Raw genomic sequence first — 17,503 nt, 5'->3', positions numbered from 1 at the left:
GGATTGATTTTCTTTTCTTTTTTATTCAACATACAAGAAAAAGGTGTATAAAGCGTGCACCACTATGTTGGTGTTCATAGAGCAGGAGAGTATAAAGAAAAAAAAACTAAGCTGAATCCATGGGCTCAGGAGTGCATCTGTGTGCACAGCAGTCCAACAGCCCCACACACAGTGGAAAGGATGTGAACATAGCATATGCAAGACAGTCTGAACATTTCAAAGTTTCTGCACAAGATGTCCAAATGTTTTCTCTGGCTATATCTTCAGAGGCTAAACTGTGATTAATAGCAGTGAAAGAAGCCTTTGAAGCAGGATTGGTGACATCAAAGTCCTAATCCATGGGTGGCAGGATTTTTATAATGAGTGGGAAGTATCTTAACACATTTCAAAGGGTTTACTCCATGAATAAACAATAGCTGCACAGATGTGCCACACACACCTTTAGAAAAATACGTCTGCAGACACAGGAGGCAGCATTACCCGAGCAGCCGTGTATGGCAAGAAGGAAAACCTTTTTAAGTTTTTTTTTAAAGATAAAGCCAAAGTGACAGCCCAACAATTGTTCTAGATTTTCTACCGCACACAGACAAACTTCGAAAATGCAAATATGCTCTCGTCTTCCGCGATATCATTTCAAGACTCGCATCGGTTGGTGAGGACATCGTCTGACAGCGAGCCAGAAACTTAAACACCGGATCAGCGCCTGCCTTTTCCCAGAGGACGCTGCACTATCAAACGTGTATTAGAAGCTTCAATCAAAAGCCGGACTGATCAAAATCAATTTAGGATGGATTAATTAACAGGCAGTGCACTTCTAACTTTAGACAAAGGGTGTCCTACTGGTGCCAAAGGGTTTTGCACTGAGCCAAAGCAATGTGCCGTTCATAGCACACATAGATACACACACACAAATATGTGCACACACACACTGCTGTAGTCAAAACAACCAAAAACATATGATGTGAGCACTCTTCAAAAGAGTCTTTTAAGCTAGTACTGATGTTGCTTTTAGCTTTTGACAGTTATCTCCCGATTTCTATTTATGCATCTGCTTGTTTATTCTGCTAATAAATCAGGTTTTTTGTATCAGGCAACAAACTAAATGCAAGACATTCTGCCATATTAAAATATGCTTTTTATATTTGTTGTAAATACGTTTGGAAAAATAACCAACGGATCAAAACTGGAACCCAAAAATAGAAGAAAGGACAGAGTAAAGCCCGATATGATGGAAATGTGAGCAGTTAATTGCTCATTATGAACACATGTTTGTGAGAAGGTCTTGTGTTTAGGATACCGGGAACAGATTTTACAACCTCAAAGGCCCCTTCGGCAAAACCTACACACATGCACGCACGCACGCACAAAAAGTATGATCTTTGAGAACAGGGGCTGTTAAACTGTGTCGGGTATATTACCAGCACACAGGCAGGGAGGGCCCTGCTCCAATTAGCCCAGAGTAAAGCTGGATGGATTAATTGGAGTGGGTCTTGTGCAAATGAAGTGCGCTCTCTCTTCTCCCCATTAGTGCTGCTGGGCCAGATCATCTGAGCACATTTGTCATGATGAATTAGCGGCTGCGAGTGGAACGGGCTCGTGGAGTGTCACTGTGCTTTTACGCCTCTCACTTCCATGACACCATCAAGAGGAGATGAAGGGGCTGCGCTGTGATGAGAGAAACTATGACAGTTGTACCTAAGCCTTGCAAATGGACATTCGCTGCTTTCTTCATGTATTCCTTGGCGGGTCGTATTAATTCATTCTTCCGGCGGGTTTCATATCCCCTCCTGACTAGATGATTAGAGCATTGGTTAATAGTCAGTATCCTCAAAGATTTCTGCCTCCTGAGACACGAAGCCAAGGGAACACCTGTGATGTCCGGCCTGAAAAGAAGACCTTCTAATTTAGATCCAGTAAGGAGCTTGTCTAATGATGTGGATAATAATTATTCAAACACAGAGACGAGCTAGAAAAGGAAGATTTGTTCTTTGAAAGCGGATTCAGCTGAAGAATAGGCTACATGTGTTTTAAGTTACAGATGGAGACAGCCCTTATTCTCAGAGTTCTCATGATAAAAATAAAACGAAAAGAGAAAAGGAGTGGAAATATAAGAGGTTAATATTTGAAAAGGAGGGCGAGCAGGTGAGGGGAATATTTCCCAGGTCATTCAGACTTGAGAAACAGGTGGAGGAGCGTCCCACTGATCGTTTCTGCTTCACGCATGTTGCTCTTGGCATGGACTACCAAGACGCAAACAGAGAGAGGCAGAGCGGTGTGTGGGGAGTGGGGGGTAGAAAGAGAAGAAAAAAACCCTTCCTTGGCATCTGTGCGTTCACTTTGAAAATTAAGCCCAGCAAGAATCCTGTAGGAAAAAAAAAAGCTCAAGCTGGCAGTTGTATTGGGGTTCTATTGACAAGAATAGTCAATGTGCTCGGGATTAAAAAGCAATCCCGCGTTCAATATGACACCTCCCTACATGCTTTTATGAGTGCCAGTGTGCGCCTTGTACTTCAGAAGCTGTGGATCGAGCTGTCGACACGGGGGACAATCAAAGTTGTAAGAGAGAGCAGCCTTCCTGAGCTGAGTGAGCAGAGCCTTGCTGGATATTTCTGCCCGCTCTCTTTTTGAAAACATGTGATCTAGAAACTCAACTCAGCAACCAAGCAAATTAGATTAAAGCACCCGTAACCCCCCGCCACCCTACCCACCCTCTATAACCACCACCGTTTATGCCTAGAGATGGCTTCGGGGGCTGTTGATTTAAATGCCATCCACTACTGTCAAAGCAGATCAATCATAAAAAAGCATGGTGTAATTGGCTTTTAGTGACACAACACAGTGTTGCATTTATCAAAGGATGTTGTACCATGTGACTTAGGAGAGCCGGCTTCTTGCTATTGATGTGCAAGGCCCGTCAAAAAAAAAAAATCCCTCTGCTGACTCAAAACATTCCCCAATACTGCGATTAGGAGAGAATTCAAACAAAAGTATTACTTGGTGAGTGTCTCTCCTGCTAGAGAGAATATGTGGAAGTGCAGTGAAAGACTGCAGTGTCTGCCGACTGGGATGAAAAAAGGCAGAGAACAAAGAGCCAAATATGTCATATCGCTGGGAGAAGCCTGTCACTTCCACACAGGAGGATCTTCTTACATGAAGGGAGACGGAGGGACATGGCAGAGGATGGGAGAGCTGCAACTGTGGCTTTGTGTGAAGATGTAAAACCAATATGTAAATTGCTCAATATGAACTCCACAGCCCTAAAGATCTTGCAGCGCATATTAACGGCATGAGCTTCTTTAGCAACTGCAGCAATTGGCAAATGGCATAAATGCTCCAGCTGACAAATATTAGACTTCAGATTGTGATGTGACGTGGTAAAACTGACCATTAAAAACAGCTTTTTGCTTTTAAATCTGCAAAATAACTAGGGGAGTTAGGTATGAGATAAATGTAATCAAAGGGACATTAAATTATAGTATAAACTTGAAAATAAATGGGAAAAACTCAGAGGATAAATATTTCACATTTGTTCTGAAGGATAGTGCAGGATCTATGATATATCTAATTATTTATTCTGCAAATACAAAGAGGAAAATACAAAGATGCATACAAACTCAGGGAGGGTTTATTTGTTTAGAAGCTGGTAATAAGAAGTCACGAATGCTATGTATTAGGTGCTAATAGCGTCCCTTTCAAAGACGGCATGTAATAGTAAATCTTTATATACAGAAATTATCCCGTGATTAATTTTTTTAAATGGTGGCTTGCTAACGAATAATTCAAATGACACCAAATTACATCAGTGCAGGTCCCGTTCATACCTGTTATTTTTCAGCGTACAGTATAAGATGTTAAAACCTTATCGGTTGAATGAGAATATAGCATGTGTGTGCCTGCGCGGCCCACTATCTGTGAACTCCATCCTCTGACAAAGAACTGGCAGTCTCGATGAGCAGTGTGCATGTGCAGATGTGCTATGCTACAATCAGCAGGGCCAGGCAGCCCTGAGGCCACACACACACGCGCACACACACACGTTCACTGTACTGTGACCGTGGGTTGCCCAAGCCCTGGTAGACCCAAGTGAGCTCTGCCAATTCAAACACTGTGATCCCCCTGATCTGGGAAAGGCCCTGGCTCTGAGGAATTTGTCCATGCAAATACATCCCATTTCCTCTGACAAAACACCACCACATGTCCAAGCCTCAAGGACCCACATTCTGCAAGGCTCAAGTGCCCTCGCTATTCACCGCCTGGGAACTTTTTACTTTCTGAGGCCTTCACACTTCCCTGCTACCCTTCAATCGTGAACTGCGTCGACGGTCGGGATATCACATTCTCAAATTGCGGTCGCTTGTTTTACAGTCGACAGAAACCAAAAAGCTAAATTGTCTGATTTATAGATATTGTGTCCTCACTGTAGTGTGACATGTGCATCACCACAAACATTAACCTCCAGTGCATTCATGCACAATATGTGTAGTCCAAAACCCCAGATCCAGCATTTCGCTTTCATCTCTGCATCCAGGCTGCTGCAGGTCTACGATGGTGTCCCCTAGTGGTGACACACTGAGGGGGCGGCCCAGACAGTGAAACCACCCTGGTGTAAAACAGATTTCCATCAGATCGCCCCAGATAATGGTAATTTCACAGATAACAGAGAATCCATAATGTGGAATAAAATGCAAATTAAATCTCCCCACAAATTTTACCCCGAAGAATAGATTTATAATTTTCTCATGCGTTACTGTATCTCACTTAAACAGTGCTCCATCTTTTCCGGCACGATAAGCCCGAGCAGTGTTTCATAGCTCTTTATCTAACGAGATGATCTGCGGGTCCACAAGCTGCAATATGAAAATCGGACCTCTGACTCTAAAATTAAAAAAGATCTGTGTAAGCACGGTGTTTCTAAAAGAATCTTAAACATTTCAGGATAGTCAGGACAGACACAAACACAGTTGAAAAGAAAAAGGGAAATAAAGAAGCTTTCAGGAGTGCAGCAGTAAACACTGCAGCACATCTTAGTTTCTATTCAGTGCCTTTGTGCACTGAAATTAAGTGTTCACTGAATTGGGTTTTATAGAGTGTACTTTTCTGAAGCTCGTAATTGCAGAAAGGAAGTGGCTGAAGGCTCCCTCGTGCACAGCCAGCAATTGAAGTTTGCAGACACGCTGCACAGATTTCTACAGGAGTCTCAGCTTAGGTGCCTTTTGTGAATCGAATCTCCTTCTAATGCCACTGGGAGAGAAAGCAGGAATTTACAGGTGCCTAAAAAAGGAAGTGAATCACATAAAGTGGCTTAGCTGAAATAAAAGTAGGAAGTGGGAATCTGATAATATAAAACATCTATTAGCATTTCAGCTAAATCAAGTGACCAGGAGGGCCCCAGCCCCAGCTAATGACAAGCACACTACTCTACCTTCATTTAACCAACAGAAAAGAGGTGGGAAGAGTTGCTTTTGTGTTCTCTAAATACTCTTTTTTTCATCCCCTGGGTATTTAGAAACCTTATCATAAAAATATCCCACTGCACCCACAATCTGTAGATAGCATTCAGCAGAGGGAAACCAAGAGGGACAGCTTAGTGAAAATAAAAACAGAGCGCCATGCGGAGAGCTGAGCCTCTCAAGAGATAATGGAGACTGCAGATTTATCCGAGCACGGCACGCAGAGGCTTGAAATGAAGGGGGGCTGGGGGGGGGCAGATGCCTGGGAGTCGCGTCTTAAAGAAACCCACTTACCTGAACATTTATGGGAAGAGTACACAGCAGCACTATTCATATAGTCCCGCAATTGTTAACAAAAGGAAAGTTTCCATTTCCTCTGTGGCTAGTGGTTAGTTGCTGAGATTTTCTAAATAGCATTATATCATACCTGTTTTAGTTAAGGGGCTGGAAAACAGCTGCTGCAAAAGTTTGTTCTCTGACGTCCTCAACACCACAACAATGTCTGCAGGGAGAGTGTCTCTGTTTTTCTCCAAGAAGCCATTCACATTGTACATTACCTGTTGAGTAGGACATGAGAAATACACGTATGTGTAACAGTCAATTCACATTTTCTGAATCTGAATTGTCATCACTCTATGATAAGGCTGAAATTAATGCTGGGGTATAGTTTAATATATATATATATATACACACACACACATCTTATTATGTGATGGTAAAAAAGATCCCAGAGAAAACTGATGTTCCTTTTAACCACAGAAAAACCCCAGGTGTGAGCAATAAAAATACTGATGGCTGAAATCCATTTGAGGTTCAGTTGCCGGTGTTGTGCATGCTGCTTCTGCCAAACTGTCAAAGCTTACTGGAATACAGATGTTTTTAGAAACATCTGCGTTTTTCCTCAGTGACATGCAATAGGTTTGCTGTGCCGCTATCCAGTCCTGGATTTATGAAAAATTCCAATAACACAGTTAACACAACTTGGTGATTCCCAAAGAGCTATTAGCTGAAAGCTTGGCATATCTCGGCATGGTGTGCAATATGTCATTAAAAAATCTGAGGAAACTGAACAACTAAAGGACAAAGGAAGAAGTAGCAGCACTAAAAAATGTCTAGCAGATGAACAGTATCTGAAAGTCATGGCCTTAAGAAATAGGAAGAAATCTACTGTTTGCTGAACCCTCGTCAAAAATGGTTTCCTAGCAAAGGATGGCTGTCAAGAAGCCATTCTTAAAGAAGGGAAACAGGAAAAAAGGGCTGAGGCCTATCCTAGCTGTCATGAGTTGACAGGCAGGGTTTCTAATCCGTCACAGGGATAACACAGAGAAACAGACAACCATTCACATTCACCCCTTTGGCCAAATTAGAATCACCAGTTACCTACACAGGCAGATCTTTGTAGTATGGGAGCTCGGGTACCCAGAGAGAATCTATGCAGGTGCAGGGAAAGAGGGTAGACTCATTGTAGGGAGCCCCAGCTGGGTGGTAGATTTGAACCCAGGACCTTGTTGCTATGAGGGCTCCAGTCCTAACCACTGCTGCACTGTGCCACTCTTCATATGTTCGCATGTCTCATATTATAATCCACTCAAAAAAGTGTCTCTTTTCACATTTTCTTCATATAAGATATTTATAAGAAATAAGTATGAAAAAAGTTAACATTATGAGAAAATGTGAAGGATCAAGATAGACTTTTTAGTAAAATTTCACAGACTTATAGGATTTTGTTTCCTATTTTTCTCTATATGGGATGTAATAATTTTTTTTAAGTCACAACAAACCTAATCAGACCCCAAAACAGATGTAGAGAAAAATCCTTCCATAAAGTATGCAGATGTTTATGAAATACTCAAAGTAAAGGCATAATCAGAATAGAAGGTTTTACCAAGCATTTCAAAGGCCTGAACACTGGTTTACATGCTCACACCCATCATCATCAAGGCAGTAGATTGTTAGTTAAACACATCCAATGAAGTATCTGATACCTGTCCGGCATAGTGCTGAATTCCAAAACAAAGCTCCACTCGTTTTGGTATCCAAAAATATTTGCAGCGCAAATTGTCCTCAAACTTATCTGTAAAGAAGACATGTAGAAGAAAAGTACGGCACGTGAAGGCTCCTTATGCATTGATCTGTGAACTCTTATGTAACTGAGTTATTTTATGTGCTACATCTCAGCATGTTTGCGACTGTAGTTCCAATCTTACCCACTAGGGTCTGGTCGGTGGCCTGAGGGAAGCGGCTCTCTTCATCCAGCAGGGACAGCAGACCCATGGGCTTCTGCAGAAACATGTCCAGAATGGGCCTATTGTCCTCATACTCCACCAGGCTGGCATCAACTTCCTCGCTCTGGTATTCCATCTAATTAGAACCAGTGAATGCAGAATAATAATCTAGTTATGGTTTCCCTAAATGACCCAATTAAACAATCTAGGCTAAATATGCAATGTGCATGTGTGGTTTAAAAAAAAAAAAAAAAAAGAGTTTCTAATCAAGCAAACCACACACTTGCAGCCAGCTGTGTGTGTCTACGGCTGAAGTTTACAGCGTAATAGAGTCTTTTACTGAATGCATAAAACAGAACAGCTCCAAACCAACAAATAGAGCCACTTACTTATTCATAATTTATTTCAATGTGCAAATAACCCAGAGTCAAATCACATTATTGCATCTATTTAATTTCAGATCAAAAAGTTGTTTTAAATATATATTTTACTAATAAAGTGGAACCAATGGATCTAAACCATCCTCATGTTTAAATCATTAAGTCAGAATAATCAGTTTCTGTGTACAGCAAGACTGAAGACATCCACACACAAAATAAAGATCCCTTTTCCACCGAGCATTAGCCCTACATCAGGGGAGGATGTTTTCCACAAGCTAAAGGCCTTTTTTTCAGAGATCACTGCTATAATTAATCTGAACGGGGAAAATGTAGCTTCCAATAACACTTCTGGTCCTGGAGAGAGCTAAAAATGTGAATGTAAATGAAAGTGCAGAGGCTATTATTAGTCCATATGCCGTGCGGAGTTTGGCCTCAATAAATAATAGTTTGTATTTTTCTAAAGAAATGCACACTGAGCTATCTAATGAGAAAATGTGCCACATCACTAAACCGAGCCACTTTTCTTGAGTTCTCTTTAAAAAAGACTGTTGCAAAGTTACTTCAAACAAAAGGGTTTCTGATTGATGTCAATTCATCTCCATCGAGGAAAAAAGGCTTTTCGCACTTCAGGGTAAACAGCTTCATTAAATCAATTAAGAGAGTAATTTGGGGTGACTTGTAGGAAAAATTAATGTTGAGAGCTTTTCTGCATTGGTAGCTGTGTAAACACCAAATTTATTTAAGTGACTAATTTCCATAATAGTGTTTTAAATGGAATATTCTCCGCATATTTTGTGTTATTCTTTCACCCCAAACACATTACAGTGGTATCTTCTACTTTGTGCATTAGAGCGGATCATTTAAAACCTACTTATGCATGAAGAACTCACCTGTTCGAGAGCAAATATGTGCTGGTTGAAATAAAACTGAATCTGCTCGTTTGCGATGTTGATGCACAATTGCTCAAACGAGTTCTTCTTGAAGTTTTCAAATCCAAAGATGTCCAGGATTCCCACATTCATGCCGCTCTCTACGGCACTTCAAAGGAAAAAAAGGGGGACAAACAAACTTATTCTTCTATGCGATGGAACAAGCAAATCCCCAGCAGCCATATTAATTGATAAAACTTTAATGATAATCCAAGTTCCACCCAAATACGGAGTCTGGTCTGGATGGCCTAGTCTGACGAGAAATCATAAACACCGTCTTTGAAAAAGTCAGATCTTCTTAAATGGCTTTTATTTCAGTCTCTATTGATTTAACCTCCAGTTATTTTCAATGTCTGCACTAACAATACTCACTTCTGCAACACAGCATAGATATTTATGATCCTGTATTTTATATTCAGTGCTTGGAGCTGCTACTTTCATGATCAGTCATTACCCACAGTATGTAGAGGTCACCTTTAACCAGTGCTACCAGGTTATTAATGGCAATAAGGAAACGGCTAAGATGACTGGAATGCAGGCGGGAACTCTGGCTTCATCTCTGAGAGACGACTCCTTGACAGTCAATGCTCATATTTATGAAGGAATTCTTTTGGATCAATGAAAAGCCTCTTTGCAGTCTCTCTGAAGTCTTTTTAATCATCTGAACATTATTTTCTCTGCACGCAACTCTGTATCAAAAATTTATTAAAACTTTTTTCTTTTTTTGCTCTCCTTTTGCTTGTCTTGTGCTTTCCCATTGATATTCCCCTCTTCATGTTTGCATCTACCTCTGCAGACTTCCAGAAAGGTCATCAGAGCTTTGCAGAAACTGAGTGAGAAATTACACCCCAAGAAATTACAGAAAAGACAAAAACAGTGGGCATGCAAACAAATTGTTCATCACTAGCACGCACTGACCAGACATTCATGTCAGGCTGCAGGAGTGAGTTGATGCGATTCACTATCCAGCTGAACAGGCGTCCGTACAAGGCCTTGGACATGGCGTCTCGGACATCGGCGGCTTTGTCCACGGTGTTGGAGCGGATGATGGTTTCGCCCCTCGTGACCACACACTGAGAGGTAAGTGCTTCCTGGAGCTCCTCGGGTCCAATGCTGAGGAGATACGCAGCTGAGAAAAAGGCGAGACAGTCAATCAGTTTCACAGTGAAGAGATTACTGCATCTTATCACAATACTATAATAACAAAGTATAACATGGTTATACTGCAGATATTTAAAGTGGAAAGATTCCCTTTTCTCAAATTCTACAACATCACCTCAAATCAACAGCTCAATGATCCCAAACACACATCTAAACTGTTTCGGGGATGGATAACAATTTGTGGACTTTATTTAAAAGCCAGCTGAGCTCTACCAATTCTCCCAACAAGATTGGTCAAATATCCAAGCTTGCTGATCATGGTGCAGCTTGCTAAGGGGCATTTAACCAAATATTAGTGAGAGGTAATGTATATGTCTGAGCCTATATGCATACTTTTGACCATGTGTGGTTTAGAGAATATCCAAGATACATTCAAACTCACACTACACCCTACAAGTTCTTGTTTTTAAAGCAACTAAAGATATACAATCATGTTTTTTTTGCAGTCAGTGATTAACTTCCTAAAACACTTCAGGTCGTACAAGTTTATGGGAAGTACTGATGACTTTTTTGTGTCAGTCACTGGTGACCTTTTTTTATTTACAGTCTATGCTTACAACACACACTGCCTAACATCTCACCGTTCTCTAAGGCCTCTGAGTTAGGCACTTCACTAATATCGGTCTGATGCTGGGATGTGATGGAGGCAAATTCAATATTCCCAGTATTCAAAATTGCTGAGAGAATTTTGTAAGCAGAGTCGACCTCCTAAAAACAAGATATCAAAAGAAAATTGTTACATATTACGTATTTTATATATTACAGCTCTCAATAGATCTGTGCCCAAACACTGCATATCTGATTGCTTGAGTGTTTAGTACCTCTTCTGTAAAGCCGATATTTCGGAAGCACTCCTGAATGGCATCAAACTGCTCTTTATATTGTTTCCTTGACACAATGTCTTGCATCACTTTGCAGTGCTGACTGTCAATGTACCTGCAGATTCATGTTATGACAGTCAAATTAGTTTCCACATTGTGAGGAGCGAATGATGGGATTATTTGCATCACAAACCTGGGAGGTGTCCCATCTGGCAGCCTGTAAGTCTTCAGCTCGTCTTGGTGGTAAAGGCCGGCATATATGTAATAGAATATGTGGAAATTTTCCTCCCCTCTGAAGGAAAAACAAGCAGAAGTTAGATGAATTACTCAAATCCAACCGCAGGAAGGAATGAAACAAGGGCAGCTGCTTACGGAGCCTGTTTGATGACCCTCGACTTCTCCAGCAGGTATTCAGATATCTTGGCCCCAATAACCGCTCCTGTCGGCGTGAACTTCATCTCCAAGTACTTGCCGAAGCGACTGGAGTTATCATTGATTGCCGTGCAAGCGTTTCCAAAGGCCTCGACGAGAGGGTTAACCTGCAAAATCTTCTCACGGAGTGTCCGATTGTTTGCCTGAAAATAATTATTTCATGAACTCTGGTAGATTTTTAAGATAGTTTATGAAGTAGTTATATCAAGTAGTTAAGTCTGGTATTAACAAGTTAGAAATGATGCTACTATGCAGTACCTTTCCCAGGAAAGTAAGATGCTGAACAATTAAATGAGCACTTTCTGTTTTCCCAGCACCGCTTTCTCCACTAATGATGATACACTAAACAAACGAGATAACAGTTCATCAAGCGGGAACACTGACATCATATACCATAATTTTTCATATGTTATTTACTAACATTTCCTTGCTCCTTTGCTTTTGTCCAAAAGTTTCCAAATTGACATTAAAAAATAACTGATTGTAATTAAAAGAAATTGCTTTAAAGCATTTGTAAAACCTACAGTACTTTTTACAAAATAATTTTCATTATTATTCTATCAGTTTTAGGATTGCACGCTACAATGCTTGAACCTATTCAGTCACTTTTCTGGAAGATACCTGGTCTTTGCAGAATGTCACCATGCCTTGGTAAGCTGCATCTGCAGTAGCAAAGATGTGTGGAGGGTTGTCAGCTCGCTTTACGCCATGGTACAGCTTAGAGAACTAAAAGGGGCATAAAAGTATTCATGAAGACTTTTATTTTTATTACGGCTTTGAAGAAATTAACAACCAACAGCTTGGAGAAGACAAAACTCTGCAGCGTCACATAATATCAATATCGGATATCCAGTGAAGAGAAAATTTGAGGAAAAATGCATGCAAAGTTGCTGACTATGCATTAGAGATGTTTAGAGTAATTTAAAAGATTAAAAATAGTTGATTTAAACTGACTGAGCAGAAAATTTGGGGGCCAGATTGTTGCACTAACTAATATGACAATTGCCATAATAGTTACTGTTACTGTGAATAAAAACAAAATAATAATAATAACAACAATAACTAGCCCTACAAATACAGTATCCACTAAAGCAGAACCTGCATCATGACTGGCATCCATTCATCATTTCCACTGTGTTTGTAAAAAAACACAAAAACGATTTGTGACTGATGTGTTACCGACCTGAGGAGAGTAGATGCTGAGATTCTGGAAAGGATTGAGAGCGATGAGGATGTCACCGACGTAAGTGTACACCTGCAGCTCATCATACCTCTTGTGGAGATGGCTGATGATTGTCTCCTGCAGAAAAGAAAACACACACACGCAGCCTAAAATCAACAACTTTTCAGCTTGGGCTGATCAATGCATGACGAGATAAACACATAAAATCCTACCTCGTCTAAGAACTCCAGGTTCACCAGATCATCATCAGGACAGCTCTCTATTATGAGGGTTTTACGAGTATTGATCCGGACGTGCCTGTATGAAGTCAAGGACACGAGATGCCTTTTAAGCCTGTAAAGTGACCACTAAATGAGAAACAGTAGTGTGACTGGCTGAATGTAATACCCAGTCACTTCCACGTTTTTCATGAGGCCCTTTAAGCTTTCCCAGGGGACAAAACTCCTATTATCACAGGATGTGGTTGCACTTTATTCATGTTTTGACCTATCACTCTCCAAAGAGCCCCTGTGGACAGAGGTCAACAAACCTCCAGCTGGCTCCACGAAAACCTCATGGGAAACCACAGAGTGTGAGAAAGAGAGTAAAACAGAGCGGTGCTTGTGATTGCCTACTGCTTTGTGTGCTGTATGTGTATATGCACAACACAGAGTGGACATTTTGACATTTCTATAACATGTAATGCATCACAAATCTTAGCATGACTACCAATAATAGTCGCTTAGGACAACATGAATGTAGTCAATTCCACAGAGAAGAGACTGACATCAGCCAAACCTAACAGCCATAAAATTTTGACCATTTTTATCAGCGTAATATGGTTTAGTGGAGTCAATAATCCCATATACTACCATGAATCCAGACTCCAATAGTTAAGTCTGCATATAAAGCCTTTTACAAGTGAGTAACTACCAGTACTAGCTAGTCAATCTAGCCCTTTGCTGAGCTTAACCCACTTTGTTCCAATAAAGACTTCAGTGTGAAAATCTTGCTGGGAGCCAATTGTAGCATCATCCAGTCAAAGGCCATCTACAGTCTAAAAAGTCAATAAAGTGTCACAAATCTGAGAATAACTGCCAAAAATAGTTGCCTAAGACAGCATAAAAAAATCAAACTTACAATCTTTCTTAAATTTAGGGGGGTTATTTACGGGGTTTTTTCAGCAATCAAATATTTATATTGTGCTAATAATATAAATATTCATTGTCCAGCCTCCTATGATAACCTTTTTATAATACACCAAATCACTGAAGGTTCTATTATGACATCATGTTGCACAGCAACCACACACCATTGGGCTAAAACGACCCATTTCCTTATGTACATATATGACACTTAAGCTCTGTAATGTTTTAATTTCACAACAGTAACGTCTACTTTAGTAAATACCAATACACTCATTTTGTTATGCATCTCCAAATTGTATTTGCATTTCCATATAATAAATTACACTTATTGTCACATTACCTTGTGAAATCAAGGTTTCTGTATTTGTAGACCATATCAAGATTTTAATATTAGAAAAATATTTGTATATTTGTACTTTAAGGCAAAGGCATTTAAAGCTACTAGAATGAGTCTAGCTGGAATATAATTCCAGCATGTTATTTACACGTATAGGTAATTGTGAAATCCTCTTTGACCATGTGATTTTTATATTTGATTGAACAAAATCGTTCATACCAATTTTTCATTATATATACTTGAATGGGGTGGAAAGTGTGTGGCTGAAAGGGGAAGCAGTGCATTTATATCTAAACAACATCTAACACCCCTAGTTTTTATTTACTTTGGGTTTTTTATTTTTGCTTTTGTAAGTGGGATTAAGTACATCACTTTATTAGCAGCACGACAGACTAAACAATACTGCAGCATGCACTTCTATAAATAACCAGTAGCTTTGTGGTTGGTACTACAACACAGGGAGCAATATTGCATTTTGGATAGCGTTAACATTTCTTTCACCACTTTTATTTCCAGAGTTATTAACGTTCCAAACAAGAAGAAAAAAGCAAATACAATTAAAAATGAACTTGACAGATTTTTTTTTTTTTTTTTTTAGAAACCACAATAATAATATTGCCGAATGTACTCAGCGAAATCATATAGTAATACTGAGATAGCCATAACATAGCTTAACCTAACCAGCCCAGTATTAGTATCATGACATTTTGACTTGTCCATGCTATTTTTTGTAACATGCAGCTGAAAGCCGTCCCAGTTTTCAAACAATATTAATAAGCATTTAATCAAGTGTCAGGTCAGATAAGTGGGCCATATTTAATTTCACTTCTTTGACTCGTAAGCCTGAAGAGCTTATGATAAAACAGGGTTAAGCAACAGTAACAAGTAACCTCTAAACGTGGACTAGTTAGGTTGCATTGTGCAACCTAATTTTAATGCTTGGTGGTTTGGGGCTTCAACAAAAGCACAAACAATAGTTTTTTTCTTTTCTTTTGTTACATTTGTAACATGCATCCATATTCCATTATAATAAATATACAATCATAAGACTAGCTCGAAATATAAATTCAAGCTTCAGGTTAGGAGCTTTTTCCTCATCTACTTTTTGAATTAATTCTCTATTCTGAATATAGTGTAAATGCAACAGCACAGAAATATGCTCGGTATGTGGTCCCTATAAAGTCAATCCCCGTCATCATGTCCCTTAGAGAAAGACTTGAGACCTCTAGCGTCTCACTCGCTCCTGCTTTGAAGTAAATCACACTATTCCACCTACGGCAGCTACTTTTAAGTTCTCTATGTCTTTATTCTTATCTGGAGTCATTGTTTGCTGATCTGTGGCATGAGAGACTAAACCAGGCGAGCCCAGTTCTCGCCCTACAAGCTCCTAATCCCATTATCCACTTTCACTGTGGACAGGAATTCGGGATCAGGCTCAGGCACAGACTCTGCACACTCCCGGGAGTAAACAGAGCTGGCACAACATCAAGACTCTCAGTCAAGGGCAGGTTCAGCAAACTCCTTTATAATGAAGATTAAGCAATGCCAAAGTCAGTATTTCTCCAGTAAACAGGAGACTTTCTGCTCTGTCGCTTGCTGCCATGTGAGTGTCAGGGTGAAGATTTAACTTTCAACATGTGCCTTTTCATATGGCTGCGTTCATTTTTTACACACATAAGGAGGTTGTAAGGTAGTTGCTATTTTAATTAATGAAGGAAATAACTAATTAGCTCATTAAAAGTGAACAGGCTGTAATGCTGCCATGTCACCTATTTCTGGGTGCAAATCTATATTTAATTATTCCATCATTGGGTTAATTGGTTGGAGAAGTGATGTGTACTAAGTACATCCACTGGACTAATTGGGATTTATTAATCTAAGGTTACTCAGCACAATAACTCCTTCTGAATTAGTCATACTGCCCTTACTTCTCTTTAATCACATACTGTAATTTCCATTACTCTGTTTCATCTTCATTTCTGTGCTGGAGTGTAAGAAGATGAGACCCTGCCCCCTACTGGACAGAAAAAATATCAGCACCCAATCCATGCCTATCAGTGAAATAGAGATCTTCAACATCCAAATGAACTAATACAGTTTGCATCTTTACTATTTCATAACAGGGAAATTTAAAACAAAAAACAAAAAAAAAGATTTGGGATACTTACTTGGATTTGGTTTTGCAGCCTATTTGTTGCTGCTCTTGTATGAGAGCTGCTAACTGCTGACGGAGAGCTATGTCCTTGCCATGGGCCTGCTTGATGAAGGGGTGCTCCAGAAGGTGGGTCACAGATGGACGTGCCTCAAAATCCTTTATCAGACACCTTAAAGCAACAAAATATCACACAGTTACCTCTAAAACCCTCAGACAGACACACTGTCCTTCATCAGTCTATAAATCAGAGTGAATTAAACAGTTAAGTGCAGTCACCTGAACATTGCGGGGAGCTGATTTGTCTGGATCAACTGTGAGTGATACTCATACCAGTGCGGTGCCGCTTGCAAGTGTTTTTAAGCGTGGGTCACTAATCGATCCTTCTCCGAGGACCACATGGTCACTATCACCATGGCCCCGAGTCCAAACAAGCCCTGCTGTGGCACAGCGGCAGGTCCTATCTGTGATCTGCAGTGTTTGCCAGCAAGTGATGTCACTTTGTGATACAGGCCTGCCTGCAGCAACCCTTCAGCCACTGATGTCAGTTTGCTGATACAAACGCTCTTCTAATATTGACTCTTCTGCGCCACACACACACACTGAAACACCCGCAGAACACATTTGGCTTCACCCTCTGACAGTTTTGATATATTGCTAGACTGGAAATCACTACCCGAGTGCCACGATACATCTACCAGACATCCAGATTCGTGCTGTTTGTTTACAGCCAGAGACTTAAAAAATTCTGAGCACCAACAATTGCACTCAGAGGAAAGATAGGAGTAAAAACACTGATCTAGCTTCTAACACCTAATCGACACTGAAATTCTGTTTCTTTTATCAGTTTAGGCTCAGAAAGTTAATTCCATGAATTCATTAGCGTCAGAACATTAAGTGGAGGTTGCTGCTATTAGCAAGGCTGTGCTGCTGGGAGACTGAAAGGCAGGCCACTTTGTCATAGGAGTCAGTTCTTTGGCTGCACAAGTGTAGACACCGGTGATGGATTTATTATCCCCCCCACCCTCCGCCTCAGTTTCCTCCTTCCATACACACACACATACACAACAAGCCTGACAGGACTGTCAGAGGGTTCACAAAAAGCCTGCAAAGCTTGATAACATTGTCCAGCCTCCTCACATTGAACTCTGGTGGGCTTTGTTTGAGGAGATTAACTTTGATATGATATCACACAATCCATTAACCCAGATTACAGAGCTGCAATCCAAAGAGTAGCCAATAAAAACCAGGACAATGACATTGTAAAAAAGTAATATCTGTGCTGATTTAAGGAGAAATATGCCTC

At 40.3% G+C, this 17,503-nt stretch overlaps 1 protein-coding gene across 4 annotated transcripts in view; it reads right to left on the bottom strand.

Moving 5' to 3' along the window:
• The window catches only part of myo3b (myosin IIIB), a 73,985-nt gene that overhangs the window by 33,489 nt on the left and 22,993 nt on the right, over positions 1 to 17,503 (bottom strand). For all 4 annotated transcript variants that reach the window (XM_005723461.1, XM_005723460.1, XM_005723462.1 and 1 more), the window contains 14 exons: positions 16,214 to 16,369; positions 12,794 to 12,878; positions 12,582 to 12,698; positions 12,020 to 12,124; positions 11,657 to 11,740; positions 11,339 to 11,541; positions 11,160 to 11,258; positions 10,967 to 11,081; positions 10,727 to 10,853; positions 9,903 to 10,113; positions 8,946 to 9,093; positions 7,658 to 7,811; positions 7,436 to 7,524; positions 5,878 to 6,007 (listed from right to left, as the gene is read on the bottom strand). In XM_005723461.1, coding sequence (XP_005723518.1) covers positions 5,878 to 6,007; positions 7,436 to 7,524; positions 7,658 to 7,811; positions 8,946 to 9,093; positions 9,903 to 10,113; positions 10,727 to 10,853; positions 10,967 to 11,081; positions 11,160 to 11,258; positions 11,339 to 11,541; positions 11,657 to 11,740; positions 12,020 to 12,124; positions 12,582 to 12,698; positions 12,794 to 12,878; positions 16,214 to 16,369 — 1,823 coding nt within the window. The remainder of the gene's footprint in view (positions 1 to 5,877; positions 6,008 to 7,435; positions 7,525 to 7,657; positions 7,812 to 8,945; positions 9,094 to 9,902; positions 10,114 to 10,726; positions 10,854 to 10,966; positions 11,082 to 11,159; positions 11,259 to 11,338; positions 11,542 to 11,656; positions 11,741 to 12,019; positions 12,125 to 12,581; positions 12,699 to 12,793; positions 12,879 to 16,213; positions 16,370 to 17,503) is intronic.

This window comes from Pundamilia nyererei, unplaced genomic scaffold, assembly GCF_000239375.1.
Source record: "Pundamilia nyererei isolate P.nyererei 1_Seehausen unplaced genomic scaffold, PunNye1.0 scaffold00009, whole genome shotgun sequence".
Lineage (NCBI taxonomy): Eukaryota > Metazoa > Chordata > Actinopteri > Cichliformes > Cichlidae > Pundamilia > Pundamilia nyererei.
The sequence above is the reverse complement of the archived record's forward strand: the minus strand, read 5'-3'. Positions and strand labels throughout refer to the sequence as shown.